At 31.4% G+C, this 15653-nt stretch overlaps 2 protein-coding genes and 1 long non-coding RNA gene across 14 annotated transcripts; all 3 read right to left on the reverse strand.

Moving 5' to 3' along the window:
• Positions 1-328: 328 nt before the first annotated feature.
• LOC108739541 lies at positions 329-4622 on the reverse strand. 3 transcript variants are annotated; one of them, XR_003231907.1, is made up of 6 exons: positions 4476-4622; positions 2099-2208; positions 1804-1975; positions 1407-1699; positions 810-1085; positions 329-437 (listed from the first exon to the last, which is right to left on the reverse strand). It is a non-coding gene; the product is annotated as an uncharacterized LOC108739541 (long non-coding RNA). The 3 variants fall into 3 exon arrangements; XR_003231906.1 differs by having other exon boundaries at positions 4282-4621; XR_003231908.1 differs by lacking the exon at positions 4476-4622 and adding an exon at positions 2286-2762.
• Positions 4623-5490: 868 nt separating this feature from the next.
• LOC108739555 lies at positions 5491-9017 on the reverse strand. The gene is made up of 7 exons (XM_018473505.1): positions 8855-9017; positions 8680-8772; positions 8587-8625; positions 8160-8388; positions 8049-8096; positions 7931-7984; positions 5491-6665 (listed from the first exon to the last, which is right to left on the reverse strand). Exons 4-7 carry the CDS (start codon positions 8240-8242, stop codon positions 6308-6310), a joined length of 543 nt encoding a protein of 180 aa, XP_018329007.1. The 5' UTR covers positions 8243-8388; positions 8587-8625; positions 8680-8772; positions 8855-9017; the 3' UTR covers positions 5491-6307.
• Positions 9018-9157: 140 nt separating this feature from the next.
• LOC108739554 (zinc finger MYM-type protein 1) lies at positions 9158-15634 on the reverse strand. Of its 10 annotated transcripts, none has more exons than XM_018473498.2 (10): positions 15189-15634; positions 13179-15123; positions 12842-12929; positions 12522-12605; positions 12347-12439; positions 12254-12292; positions 11827-12055; positions 11716-11763; positions 11598-11651; positions 9158-10332 (listed from the first exon to the last, which is right to left on the reverse strand). In XM_018473498.2, exons 1-10 carry the CDS (start codon positions 15203-15205, stop codon positions 9975-9977), a joined length of 2955 nt encoding a protein of 984 aa, XP_018329000.1. In that variant the 5' UTR covers positions 15206-15634; the 3' UTR covers positions 9158-9974. The 10 variants fall into 10 exon arrangements, 8 of the variants coding, with proteins under 8 accessions (XP_018329000.1, XP_018328999.1, XP_018329002.1 ...); XM_018473497.2 differs by having other exon boundaries at positions 13179-15129; XM_018473500.2 differs by having other exon boundaries at positions 15185-15634.
• Between the last annotated feature and the right edge of the window lie 19 nt (positions 15635-15653).

A 15653-nucleotide genomic window follows, 5' to 3' on the forward strand; every position in this document is an offset into this window, starting at 1 on the left:
TGAACTTAATGAATTCTACTAGATAGAGCATGCAAGATAAAGAACTATTTCAACTACGGGGTCATCTTTGTCTTCTCCAACGTCGATCTGAAACAGATACGGTGGCAAACAGATTAATAATGAGCAACTGAAATTAATTATATCAAGTATTCTCACCTTAATTAATTGTAGAACGTAACATTCCAAAGTTTACAGGTGTGAAAAGTAAACCAACTCCAACGAGGAATACTGTAGCAGAGAATTTGCTATTTCAGTGGAATTCAAATAAATATCCAGTTGCTCTCAATCTTGGGTTGAAAATTAACTGCATGATGTTACAAGGCGAAGACGAAACAGCAAATCAAGAATATAATCCATGCATGACCACACCCATGTAGACATTGGCTCTTTCAGTATAACCAAACTGAACTTTAATTCTCTCCCATTTATTATATAACCTGCAGAAATGGATAAAAAACATATTAATTACACGTATAATTAAGAAACATAAATAAAAAGCAAGTAAAAATAGCTCAATTATAAAATAACAAGCGTTACTTTCACGCCATTTTACATTACAACCATAGATCATGACATAGATAAATGTCAAATATCACGACGTCAATTTACGTTGCAGACAATAGAAAAGGGTTAAAACGAAACTCCATACATCAATGATAAATGTCAATCCCTTCTGTGGAAAATAAAAACTGTCAAAGAGACAAATGCACAACCTCAACTTATACTGTTGACAATAAATAATTGTTACCAGAAATTTCATAACAGATTAATAAAGAGCAATTAATATTAATGAAGTCATGTATTCTCACCTTAATTAACTGTAGATCGTAATGTTCCAAAGTTTACAGGCGTGGAAAGCAAACCAACTCCAGCAGGAGCACCATAGCAGAAATTTTGTTGTTCCACTTGAAATCAAATAAATCTTTAGTTTTTCCCACTAATCGCCCGAAAATCAACTACATAGTAGTGTTGCGAAGTGAAGATGAAAATATCAAATCACGAACAACGTCGAGAAAAGACCACACCCATGTAGAGTGTAGACGGTTGCTCGAGTAGGGCCAAACTGAACTCATTTGTTGGGCAATCTGCAGAAATGGGCGAAAAATATATTAATTACACTATCAAATAAGGAAGGAACCAAACACTCCTAAAAATATACAACGAAAAGCAAGTAAATGGCTGAATTATAATGGGGACAACTGTCATTTCACATCATGACCACAGATCATGCATGACATAAAGGCCAGCAATCAGAGATGTACGATGTTAATTTATGTGGACTATAGATATTTAAAGAAATGAAATACTGTAGATACACGTTATGGTTAATTGAAACTGTGAACAAGAGATAATTGGTAAGACGAATAACCCGACCAACTAATATTATAAATAGCATGCATTCTCACCTTAATTAACTGCACAAAGTAGCTTTTTAAGGTCCACAGATCGAATGAACAAGCCAAATCCAAGAGGAATACCACTGCAGACTATTTGTTGTTTCAGTCGTTTCCAAATTAATATCCAGATGCCTCCTCACAGGTTCAAAACTATGTTGCAAGGGTAAGACGTCAAAAGCATCAGCTCTTTCAGTACCATCAGAATTACTTCCTTTTCACTTGGACAATCTATAGAAACGGGCAAAAAAACGTTGTTAATTACAACTTCTAATGGCCAGCTCCACATTTTGCTTCTGCCGCTTCTAAAACGTTAAAAAGTTGTCTGATGAAAGTAAGTTACAAATGCTTAAGAAATTGAAGTTTCTGGGACCTGGATAAATATTTTTAATTGATATAGTTTACTCACCAGTTCATTCGTCATAAATCCTTCCTTTATCAATGCCACAATGTATCCTTTCTCAATGGAAAAAAAAGGCACTTTTGTGCTTCTTTTTAGGATAGCTACTTTCTGAATCGAATGAACACTGACACAACCAAGGCACTGTAAATTAATGCCATCCAGGGTTTTTTTAATGTTCCTGTGAAATGAAATCTTATAAGTATTCAGATATAATTAATTAGCCTCCTTGGTAAATAACGTGCATGACACAATACTAAAGTTAATATCAAACAAATGTACTAATTATGCCATGTATGCTCACCGTAATTAATTAGAAGATTCTCCAAAATGAAACGAAACCATGACGGTCAACTTGCTTTTTTTTTCAGTTGCATCAAAATGAACACTCTTCCATTCTTATTTATCATCAATCTGTAAAAATTGAGAAGAAAAACGAATAAACTACATTATTAAACAATTAAAACACGAAATACAATGAAAGTACGCACCGAAAAGCAAATAAAATTTCAAAATTTTAAAAATGGCGACGTAACGTCGTTTTTAATAAAAGATGGCAAGAAGATGGACAAGACCGTGTAACACAGCAAGATCTATAAAATCCATAGATTCATAAATAATTGTCAATTTATGCTGCGGATATATAGATAACCATGAAGGAAAAACCTATAGAGCCTAGATGGAAAAGCAAATCACCAAGTCAACATTATGTATTTTACGTCTGTTCTTACTATATTCTTCCTCACTTCCCTAGAATCTTTAATAGATGTTCTCTTTGAATATTTGTTCTCTATGAACTCTCATGATACGAGTCGACAAATGTAGTGGCGCTATAAGCGCTAATTTGATTTTTTCGGAAAAAATTTAAATAAACTGAAATTTTGTAATACATACAATTCTAACAAAATAACGGGTGGTTCGACATTCTATTAACAAAAAAAGTAATATATGTTCGCCACCGCATGCATAATGTGCCAGGAAATTTTATGTTGCGAAAATTGACAATAAATTAATAATACACAATATTAATTGTACTGTATATGCTCACCTNAAAACGCCAATCAGAAGCGAAGAATACGAAGAATCTTATATTTCTATCCTGTCATCTACGTTAATAACGTATTTGAAAATAAACGCCAATTTTCATAAATAAAACCAACAATGTTTTTTGTCGGCATTTTTATAGCTATAAAAACCATTAACAGAAATAGTATAAAAAAATTGTAGTGTACAATACACAACGTAAAAATACTTAGATTAGACAAACATCCATATCAATGTAAAAAGCATTCATTTACATAAACAATATAAGAAATTTTAATTATTTTCATAGATTGCTTGGGTATGAACCAAAAACATTTAAGTAGATTATTTTAAAAAATAAAAAGCTTAGTTGGTTAAAATTTCTACTCCTACTGTAACATTTCTATATCTTTTTCAAGCCTACAGCAGCGCACTCGTTTAATTTCGCCTGAAGTAAAATAATTTGAATTTAAAATAAGTAGTTTTAAACAGTTTAGTATTGGCAACCCGCCTTACTGCAAAGCATTCTCATCAACAGTGAAGCAGCAGATGTAATTCCTGTATTAGACTCGTTTTCAACAAGGGTTTCAAATATTCATATGTATGTATTGCCATCTAATTTGATTTTTTATTAACCCACAATAACTTTATTACATTTCAGTTCGTTTTTATGAAGGTAAAAAACCAAACTTTTTAAATTAGGAGTTGAATGTGCACCCACAACTTCCAAATATAAAAATATTTTCATCTTATACCTCACAAAAACTTCAATACGTTCTAGTGCATTTAATAAGGGCGAACATACATTTATTAAATAAGGGTGAAATGAATTTATCAAGAAATAAAATAGTTTTTAAATTAAGAGTTGAAAAAGCACCTCGGTGGTTCCTAACTACAAAATTCTTTTCACTGATCCCCTACAACGACATTAATACTTCCTGGTAAGTTCAGCTCGTTTATTAAGGGCAAGATTAATTTATGAATTGATAAAAACGTTTTTAAATTATGGGTTGAAGACTCCAAAGTTATTTTCACTAATCCCTTTGGTATTTTCGCTCGTTTAATAAGGGCAAAATTAATTCATAAAGGAATTAAAAAAAAAAATTAAATTAGGGACTATTAAACTCGTTTCACTGGTGCCCCACAACAACTTGAATTACTTTTACGTAATCTCAGTTCAAAAGAACGAAATTAATTTATCGGCAAATAAATAAATATGATGTTTTTTAACTGGGACTGAAAGGGCGCCTTCTAATTTCCAAAACTTAAAAATTCTTTTCACTGATGCCTTGCAACAACTTTAGTATATTTTGATAATTCCATATCGTTAGAGGAACAATTCATTTTCCAAATAAAATTAAGTAAAAAATAAANTGAAATCAGTTTTGAAAAGATGATTACATATACATTTATACCCACAACATCACCCATTTAAGTCTCAGTAGTTGATTTTTTTTTACTTACTTCAGATACAAAAACAACTGGTTGTGCTGCAAATCAGTAATAAAATATGACAGTCACATTATTGGGAGACTAAATGCGGTTGTATATGAAACATTTAATTACAGATTTAATAATTTCGGTAGCGAATTTCTGATGTGTTGTAGTGCAGTGTAAATTGAATATTGAAGATGTCCATTTTTGTAGGTTGTACTCACGGATTATCCACGTATTTCCCGTTTTTACAGAAATAAGCACTACTTTTCTCAAACGCCCCAGTACTTCAAAAAACTTGAAAAAACTGGATAAAAACAAGTATTGTTTTGAAGCAAGATCATAGATCACAGACAAGAGAGACCATAGATCTTGTCTATTCATAGATAAGAGCGCAAGACGCTGGACCTTAGAATCGCGACATATCCCACATCCATCGACATATACTAATGGACGTGTCTTAACGGTCAGAATTGTGGTATGTCCGACTAAAGAAAGATATGGAATGAAGTTTCGGACAATATCTATCTCTCTCATGATAGTGTCGTTGTTAGGACGCCCTGCGCCCACACTTTAGAGAAGCCAATCGCGTGTAATGAAAAATATAGCACTAGTCCGCAGCCATACACATCTTCCTCACTCTTTTCGAGTCAAGAAATTATTACGACATACAGATGAGACACGTCCATTAGTATATGTCGATGACCATTTCCCTAAATGAGCATTTCGTAATTTCTTTGCTTTTTAGTCAATTGACTTTTACTGTCGTGTGTTCGATTATAATTTACGTTGGTTACTAATAGCGCTTAATTAGTTCTTTTTTTAATAATTTTTACTAATCTTTATATATCTCTGACAGCATATCAATGAGAATCTCAAGACGCATGAGCAGTTAATAAACCTACTCATTTCAAATTCTACTTTCATATCATTCATCAAATTTACTAAGATTTCATAACTCACTAAAATTCCTTTTAAAATATACATTATATTTAATTAAAAATAAATTTCCAAGAAACTCACTCAGGTCTTATATTGCAAAAAATATAAAGAGAACTCATTGAATTTCGAAAACTGAATAAAATACACTTTCAAGATTTGGATTTATACGATAAAAAGTGATAATTCACGGTAAACACTCATCCTGCAAATCTTACTTCAGTTACTTATAATTACCGCTACTGTAAAAGTAAAAAAAACATCATGACCCACCCTACAATATTATACGAGTAATAGGTGTAATATTTATAATATATATTTGTAACTGAGACATCGAAAACGGCTCCAGCGACATTAATGAAATTTACAACATACGAGTTTACACGGACGAAAAATATGGATCTACATAATGTTAATTACGGGAAGGTTCGTTTTTTCCATATTTTCACACATAAAGCAACTAACTTGACTTGTCCTCGCAATGATTCGTAATTTCGCCAGAGATTTTCTAGCTTTTTTTTACATCTGTCTCGACTCTTAAGCAATGAGTTAGGTCGCTCAGGTAGTTTTTACTAAATATATATTAGATACACCACAAGAATACACCCCTAACTACATCACTCATATCTGTAATTCGCCACAAATAATTAAATAATAGTTTACGTAGCCCTAATTTAAAATGTAAGGTAGGTATTTGTTATGTGCACTCCAGTATATTAGTTGAGGCACATTCATGATTCTTATACGATGAACTGAAGCGTGTAAGCCAGTATTTCTAAAACTTTTTGGTCTACAAATCGTTTTGCGTGTATAAAATTCAAAAGTCGCCCTTCCAGAACGGGATTTATTTCAGGGTGGTGTGCTTACGCGAATTACACGAAGAAATGAAGTAGAAGGGGGCGTGCTTTAACAATGAATTTAGAATGTATCGCACATTCAATGAAACAAAGACCTTAACTAATCAAGGAAATAAGTAAATTCGTTTATAGCCTTTTTATCATCATAATAGCACAAATAAAAATTATTTCTCTTATTCCAAAACAAAATAACAGATAGTCTTATGTTCTCGTCAGATTTGCTTTGCAAAAAAATCTTTGGAGAGTTTTTCATTCAAATTTTAGGGTGGAGGTGGATTAGATATTGTATCTGATAAATTGACTGGTGATATCTTATTCAAATTAAGCAAAGTTAGTGTATTAGACGTCTCTTGTGTTTCAGGAATTAGTAAAAGAGCTGAGTTGGCAGGTAGTTGACAATTGCTTAAAGGTAAGGGCAGTTTTGTCTGTAAGGAAGAGACAGGTAACTGAATATTTTCGACTGGATGCTCCGTTTTGATTGTACTACTGGTATTAGTTTGTTCATTATCTTCTTCAAACATCATCTTTAAATCCATGTCCAAAGTGGTGGGCGATTCTTCTTCTTTTTCTTCTACTTTCATCTGATCAGAATAATCATCTTGAAAGTCTTGGCTATTCCTGTAGAAGACTTTCATTCGTTAAAAATACTATATAATATAGTTTACTTAATTACTTATACTAAAAATAATAAACATTAATGAATTATGCAGTAATTACGTAAATACCAACCGAGGCGCAATTTCATCGCCTTGAAATTATAAACAAAACAGCCCAAAAGGTGGCACAGACGCTTAAAATGTAAAAGTTAAAAACAAGAATTATCCCTCAATCAAAACTAACGACGTCAGAGAAACTTTGAATGGTATTTCACTATTACTAATCGAATAATATGGTATTCTTGGGTTAAAAAAATTAAATAAGACAAACATCTAAATAAGAAACTCCATCTTCAATGGCTGGAACGGAAATTTGTTGTCCATTCATACTTTATGTGCTATCTAATAATTTTATGTTACAGGAATGAATTCTTTAATTAATAAAACTGGCACTAGTAGCAACGACTGATACATTGACTAATCTCGATGTCTTCTTTATGTGTGAATCTTCGTATAATTTTTCCATCTCTCTGACTTAACAGTTTTTGTTAACTTAACTCTCATCCCAAAACTTTTATAGTGCCCCATAAAGTTTCACTTCAATAAAATTATTCTAGGAGTAATTGGATTTATGAGTACAACGACAAATACATGATTTTATTTTTCTTGTTTACTTTTTGAAAACGCGGCGATAAATCATGAATGGAGGAAGGTTTTCAACACACTATTCCTTGTTTATTATTAATAGGAATTTGAAAATTGTTCTTAAACACTGATAGTATGTTTTCGTTTCTTTTTTATTTTTAGTCAGAAATGAGAATATATCTGTACGTATTTTATATGTAATAAAATGGTTTTTTAATTTCACTACATAAGTAGACTGAATACAGAATAACCAACCACTCTATTCGAAATCATTATACTGCAACTACTCAACATATTCAAGTCTTGTGGGCTTTACTTTTACAGAAAATAAGAACAATTAAGTACCTACTATGTTTGTAACAAAATTCTTTAACAAAGTTAAGGGTCAACCATATGTTTCTAATCTAAAATTCGGCATCTGTTTCATGATTGCAGTTTTGTCAAACTTTGTACTTATTTTGCAGTGAGAAATTTGAAAATATACCTTTCAAAAACATTCCACCTTTAGTGAACTTGAACAATCCGCGTGTCTTTAAGTATATGTGATAGGTAAAACTTCAATTTCATGCTACCCACTTTCACCTTCATACTATCCATTTAGTGGTAAACTTCTTAAATAACTAAAATTAAAGTCTTACATACATAACACGTGTTGGTTCTTCCTTAATATCCATACATAAAAAAGGAGATACGTGGCTAAAAAAAATGAAAGAATATTTTTCATTTATCATTATATGTATACACAAAACAAAGTACTTACTCGTCCTCTTTGCATTGCACTGAGACGAATTGTATAGTGTTATTTTCACTAAAAATTAAGATTATATTTCGGTTGTGCAGGTCGAATGAGAATCAATTAAATTTTAATTACCTTTCAGAGTTGTATTTGTTGCGTACGTAAATTTTTATAAGATCCCATTTCCGGTCTTTGAATAGGTTCGGATACAATTTCATTAACTGCAGGACTTCTTGTTTTTTTGGAGAAATCCTATGTTTGATATGTTTATGAAAAAAAAATTCAATTGCTTGTTTCTCTTCATCTCTCCATTTTATTAAATTTTTCTTTTCTCTATTATCTTTCGAAGTAAACGAATGTTCATCTACAGAAATTTACTTACGTTAAATAAAGTTTGCAACATTATTATGAAAAATGCTCGATTCTTATGTTATTTTAAACAAACATACTAAGTGCTTTTTTCTGTTAAACAGATATTAAAATATAACTGAATTCTTTTCTTACTTGTTTTTCCTATTATTTATACAACTATACAATTAAATGATTAATTAAATTATTTTACCTAAATCAGTATCGGAGTTTTCAGAATTCGATTGTTCATCTAAAAAATGGTACAATTTCTCGAGATGTAACATATATTTACATTACTACTAACCCGAATGAGCATCACTACATTTTATAGTCACTTCAGTTAAGCAATTCCTTTGTTCACTATCTACGTCAGGTTTTTCTTTATCATGACTATTTTCTAAAAATGCCACGCTTTTAAAGTTAAAAAAGACAGCGTGTTCCATAGATGATTATTTTTTTAGTTTTTCGACGACACTCACTTGAACCTTTAGCCGAATAACTCCTTTTTTGTTTATTATCTTTTACAACATTATCAGTAGTTTTTTCTTCATCTTGGTCATTCCCTAAAAATGTTAATTTATCCGAATCTTGTAATAAATATGAAAATAAAAGATGCAAAACGACAACTAAACAACATTTAAATGTTAGGTGTATATAAAAAGTGATAATTCACGGTAAACACTCATCCTGCAAATCTTACTTCAGTTACTTATAATTACCGCTACTGTAAAAGTAAAAAAAACATCATGACCCACCCTACAATATTATACGAGTAATAGGTGTAATATTTATAATATATATTTGTAACTGAGACATCGAAAACGGCTCCAGCGACATTAATGAAATTTACAACATACGAGTTTACACGGACGAAAAATATGGATCTACATAATGTTAATTACGGGAAGGTTCGTTTTTTCCATATTTTCACACATAAAGCAACTAACTTGACTTGTCCTCGCAATGATTCGTAATTTCGCCAGAGATTTTCTAGCTTTTTTTTACATCTGTCTCGACTCTTAAGCAATGAGTTAGGTCGCTCAGGTAGTTTTTACTAAATATATATTAGATACACCACAAGAATACACCCCTAACTACATCACTCATATCTGTAATTCGCCACAAATAATTAAATAATAGTTTACGTAGCCCTAATTTAAAATGTAAGGTAGGTATTTGTTATGTGCACTCCAGTATATTAGTTGAGGCACATTCATGATTCTTATACGATGAACTGAAGCGTGTAAGCCAGTATTTCTAAAACTTTTTGGTCTACAAATCGTTTTGCGTGTATAAAATTCAAAAGTCGCCCTTCCAGAACGGGATTTATTTCAGGGTGGTGTGCTTACGCGAATTACACGAAGAAATGAAGTAGAAGGGGGCGTGCTTTAACAATGAATTTAGAATGTATCGCACATTCAATGAAACAAAGACCTTAACTAATCAAGGAAATAAGTAAATTCGTTTATAGCCTTTTTATCATCATAATAGCACAAATAAAAATTATTTCTCTTATTCCAAAACAAAATAACAGATAGTCTTATGTTCTCGTCAGATTTGCTTTGCAAAAAAATCTTTGGAGAGTTTTTCATTCAAATTTTAGGGTGGAGGTGGATTAGATATTGTATCTGATAAATTGACTGGTGATATCTTATTCAAATTAAGCAAAGTTAGTGTATTAGACGTCTCTTGTGTTTCAGGAATTAGTAAAAGAGCTGAGTTGGCAGGTAGTTGACAATTGCTTAAAGGTAAGGGCAGTTTTGTCTGTAAGGAAGAGACAGGTAACTGAATATTTTCGACTGGATGCTCCGTTTTGATTGTACTACTGGTATTAGTTTGTTCATTATCTTCTTCAAACATCATCTTTAAATCCATGTCCAAAGTGGTGGGCGATTCTTCTTCTTTTTCTTCTACTTTCATCTGATCAGAATAATCATCTTGAAAGTCTTGGCTATTCCTGTAGAAGACTTTCATTCGTTAAAAATACTATATAATATAGTTTACTTAATTACTTATACTAAAAATAATAAACATTAATGAATTATGCAGTAATTACGTAAATACCAACCGAGGCGCAATTTCATCGCCTTGAAATTATAAACAAAACAGCCCAAAAGGTGGCACAGACGCTTAAAATGTAAAAGTTAAAAACAAGAATTATCCCTCAATCAAAACTAACGACGTCAGAGAAACTTTGAATGGTATTTCACTATTACTAATCGAATAATATGGTATTCTTGGGTTAAAAAAATTAAATAAGACAAACATCTAAATAAGAAACTCCATCTTCAATGGCTGGAACGGAAATTTGTTGTCCATTCATACTTTATGTGCTATCTAATAATTTTATGTTACAGGAATGAATTCTTTAATTAATAAAACTGGCACTAGTAGCAACGACTGATACATTGACTAATCTCGATGTCTTCTTTATGTGTGAATCTTCGTATAATTTTTCCATCTCTCTGACTTAACAGTTTTTGTTAACTTAACTCTCATCCCAAAACTTTTATAGTGCCCCATAAAGTTTCACTTCAATAAAATTATTCTAGGAGTAATTGGATTTATGAGTACAACGACAAATACATGATTTTATTTTTCTTGTTTACTTTTTGAAAACGCGGCGATAAATCATGAATGGAGGAAGGTTTTCAACACACTATTCCTTGTTTATTATTAATAGGAATTTGAAAATTGTTCTTAAACACTGATAGTATGTTTTCGTTTCTTTTTTATTTTTAGTCAGAAATGAGAATATATCTGTACGTATTTTATATGTAATAAAATGGTTTTTTAATTTCACTACATAAGTAGACTGAATACAGAATAACCAACCACTCTATTCGAAATCATTATACTGCAACTACTCAACATATTCAAGTCTTGTGGGCTTTACTTTTACAGAAAATAAGAACAATTAAGTACCTACTATGTTTGTAACAAAATTCTTTAACAAAGTTAAGGGTCAACCATATGTTTCTAATCTAAAATTCGGCATCTGTTTCATGATTGCAGTTTTGTCAAACTTTGTACTTATTTTGCAGTGAGAAATTTGAAAATATACCTTTCAAAAACATTCCACCTTTAGTGAACTTGAACAATCCGCGTGTCTTTAAGTATATGTGATAGGTAAAACTTCAATTTCATGCTACCCACTTTCACCTTCATACTATCCATTTAGTGGTAAACTTCTTAAATAACTAAAATTAAAGTCTTACATACATAACACGTGTTGGTTCTTCCTTAATATCCATACATAAAAAAGGAGATACGTGGCTAAAAAAAATGAAAGAATATTTTTCATTTATCATTATATGTATACACAAAACAAAGTACTTACTCGTCCTCTTTGCATTGCACTGAGACGAATTGTATAGTGTTATTTTCACTAAAAATTAAGATTATATTTCGGTTGTGCAGGTCGAATGAGAATCAATTAAATTTTAATTACCTTTCAGAGTTGTATTTGTTGCGTACGTAAATTTTTATAAGATCCCATTTCCGGTCTTTGAATAGGTTCGGATACAATTTCATTAACTGCAGGACTTCTTGTTTTTTTGGAGAAATCCTATGTTTGATATGTTTATGAAAAAAAAATTCAATTGCTTGTTTCTCTTCATCTCTCCATTTTATTAAATTTTTCTTTTCTCTATTATCTTTCGAAGTAAACGAATGTTCATCTACAGAAATTTACTTACGTTAAATAAAGTTTGCAACATTATTATGAAAAATGCTCGATTCTTATGTTATTTTAAACAAACATACTAAGTGCTTTTTTCTGTTAAACAGATATTAAAATATAACTGAATTCTTTTCTTACTTGTTTTTCCTATTATTTATACAACTATACAATTAAATGATTAATTAAATTATTTTACCTAAATCAGTATCGGAGTTTTCAGAATTCGATTGTTCATCTAAAAAATGGTACAATTTCTCGAGATGTAACATATATTTACATTACTACTAACCCGAATGAGCATCACTACATTTTATAGTCACTTCAGTTAAGCAATTCCTTTGTTCACTATCTACGTCAGGTTTTTCTTTATCATGACTATTTTCTAAAAATGCCACGCTTTTAAAGTTAAAAAAGACAGCGTGTTCCATAGATGATTATTTTTTTAGTTTTTCGACGACACTCACTTGAACCTTTAGCCGAATAACTCCTTTTTTGTTTATTATCTTTTACAACATTATCAGTAGTTTTTTCTTCATCTTGGTCATTCCCTAAAAATGTTAATTTATCCGAATCTTGTAATAAATATGAAAATAAAAGATGCAAAACGACAACTAAACAACATTTAAATGTTAGGTGTATTTAGAAAGAAAAAAAATCAAAGGTTTACAGCTACCAGGAACTAAAAATGAATTAAAAGCAGCTTACGATTAGTTTTCACTTTCTAAATTATAGGGGCTTTTATGTTATCGTCCCCTTAAATATAACATGACTGAAATGTACCTACCCTTTGAATGTACAGAGCGTCCTCCCTGGCCACACTGCATAAAATCGTGTATTTGTGGACATTCTTCTTTATGCATTTGATAATGTTCCTGTACCAAAAACAATCTTATATGCATTTTATATAATTTCAGAATCGCAATTTTGCTGCTAAGAAACGTGTTTTTGTATTTTCTTTAGCTTATTAAGGATTACGACTTATAGGGTTTACATTTTAAGAACTGTATAAAATACACTTCAGTTATTATGCATTTTAGATTTACACGATATAAAAAGTGTTAATCTACGGATTGACGGCCCGGTGATAAAATTAAGCGTTTGTTCTGCAAATGTTTACACACCTGTTTTTTGAAAGTTAATTCAATCCTGCGATCCTTCATAGAAGCAAACTTGTCTATGACCTTCTCATTGAAGCTATTAATTTTTGATATAAATAATTTTTCAATGGAAAGCATCGATAGAGCTGTCAAACGATCTTGGGACACTGAATTTCGAAGAAAGGTCTTGATCTTTTTTAAAGTTGAAAAACATCTTTCAGCTTCTAAAGTAGACATAGGTGTTGTAGCAATAATTTCTAATAATTTTTTTATTTCTCTTAACGTTTCTTCTAAATTATTTTGTATTAAAAATTTCAAAAGGGGTAATATACCACTTAAATCTTTACAGTCGTTTCTTGAATAAATAACAGATAGCTCTGTTCTAAGTCGCTCCTTTTCAAGTGTGGGGTAAGCTATGCAAGTAGTTGCCAACTTGTCATCAGGAAACTTACTCCAATACTCTCCAAAATGCTCAGAAAAAAACAGAGAAGCAGCTAGTAGATGGTCATTAAACATAAATCTATCTTTTGCGGAATTCGTAATAAGATCACAAATTTCCAGGGCGGCAATGCGGTGATTAAATCTACCGATATGTGCGCGTTTTATTTTTTTTTCTTGAGGCTCCGTGCAGACATTTGATGAGGCTTCAATAATGATGTCATCAATATTATTCCGAATATGATTAATGCCTTTCTCGAAATTATGAACAGCAGTTTCTACCTCAATTGGATCAATACTTCCCTTCTGCAGCTGATTAAATAAAATGTCGACATGGGGCATTAGGTGATGAAAAAAAGTTAACCAAAAAACAAAAACAGAATCTTCTAGCATACGCCGAATAGAGGAAGCTGCACTACACACAGTTTCATTATTAAATTGTTCTTCTATTTCTTCCATACATTCTATAAGAGAATCTCTGTTTTCAAATACAACATTAATGGTCCTTATATTAAAATTGCAGGAAGACATAACAACTTGGGGATTTTTTCTTCTCACAATTTCATTTAGCACTTCAACTTGTTGTGGTGAGTTATTAAAAAATGTAGGAATCTCTTTCAGATTTCCAAAAAACACACGCACTTGAGAATTTATGGAAGCAGCTTTAGATATAATTAAGTTTAATTGGTGTGCATAGCAGTGTACAAAATGAGCACAAGAGTACTTTTGCCTAATTTTTGCTTGTACTCCTGCATGTTGACCACTCATTACCTCTCCTCCATCATAACTTTGCGAAATTAGTTTGTATGGTGAATTTTTTATTAGAGGATCTATAATACTGAAGATATTTTCCGAAAGAGTTTCAGCATCCCATTTTGTAGGATTTAGATACTTCCAAAAACGTTCAATCGGTTCGCCATCTACGGTATATCTTAAAATTACCGCTAATTGAGTTTTTGCAGATACATCAGCTATTTCATCCGCCATAACTGCTAAAAAGGAAGATTTGTTTATTTCTTTAATTATTTCTTCATGACATACTTCTAGGATGCAGTCTAAAAGGTCATTTTGTATATCTGTAGAGTGCTCTTTAAATACTGAAACATTTTGTAGATGCTCACGTAAAGTTGCATTAAGCTCAGCAGATAAGTTTATCAAACCACGAAATATTCCTGGATTTTGAGAGGTTTCAATTTCGTCTTGTCCTCGCAATGCCAATTCAAAGGCCCCGCAAAACTTTATACAGTTTATAATTTTTGATAAAACGTATCTATTTTTTGTCACGTTGTCATTATGTTCTTGTACATTTATCCAATAAGCTGAATCTAGCTGTGCTTTAATGTTAGTCCTTCCCAATAAGGTTAATTCCATTGTATTATGAAGATGACGTTTGGAGTTTTCGTGTCTTTTTATTTTGTCATTTAAGTGCACTAGATCTTTCACACCTACCTCCGTCCATGCTTTATCGCCGCCAAAAAGCAAACAAGGAAAACAAAATAATGCATTTTTTTTGTTACATCCACAAATCCAGCTGTTCCTTGAATAAATTTCTCTATTAAATTTTCGCTTATATGCTTTTCCACGACTAACACCTGCAGTTTCAATAATGACATCAGGCAATGGCCGTCCTCTACATTTTAAAACTATTTTTTCTTCATTTGAGTATTTAAAAAATCTCTTCACATGAATCAAATTATAGACTACATCCATTGTTGCTGATTTTTATGTTCGCCACTTATAACAAATCATTATAAACCATTTATAAACGTTATAAACTATGGTTATAAATCATATTATAAATACATACCATAAACCATAGATACGTACTGACCATAGATAATAGGTACTAACCACCATAGACATATATTAATGGACGTGCCTTCACCGTGTCGTTGTAATAATTTCTTGGCTCGAAAAGTGAGGGAGATGGCATATGGTTTCGGACTAGTGCTATCTCTTTCATAACACGCTTACGCATTATAGTGAGAGAGATGGATATTGTCCAAAACTTCGTTCCATCTCTTTCTTTTGTTATACCACAATTCTGACCGCTAAGGCACG

The sequence above is a fragment of the Agrilus planipennis genome, unplaced genomic scaffold, assembly GCF_000699045.2.
Source record: "Agrilus planipennis isolate EAB-ADULT unplaced genomic scaffold, Apla_2.0 scaffold224, whole genome shotgun sequence".
Lineage (NCBI taxonomy): Eukaryota > Metazoa > Arthropoda > Insecta > Coleoptera > Buprestidae > Agrilus > Agrilus planipennis.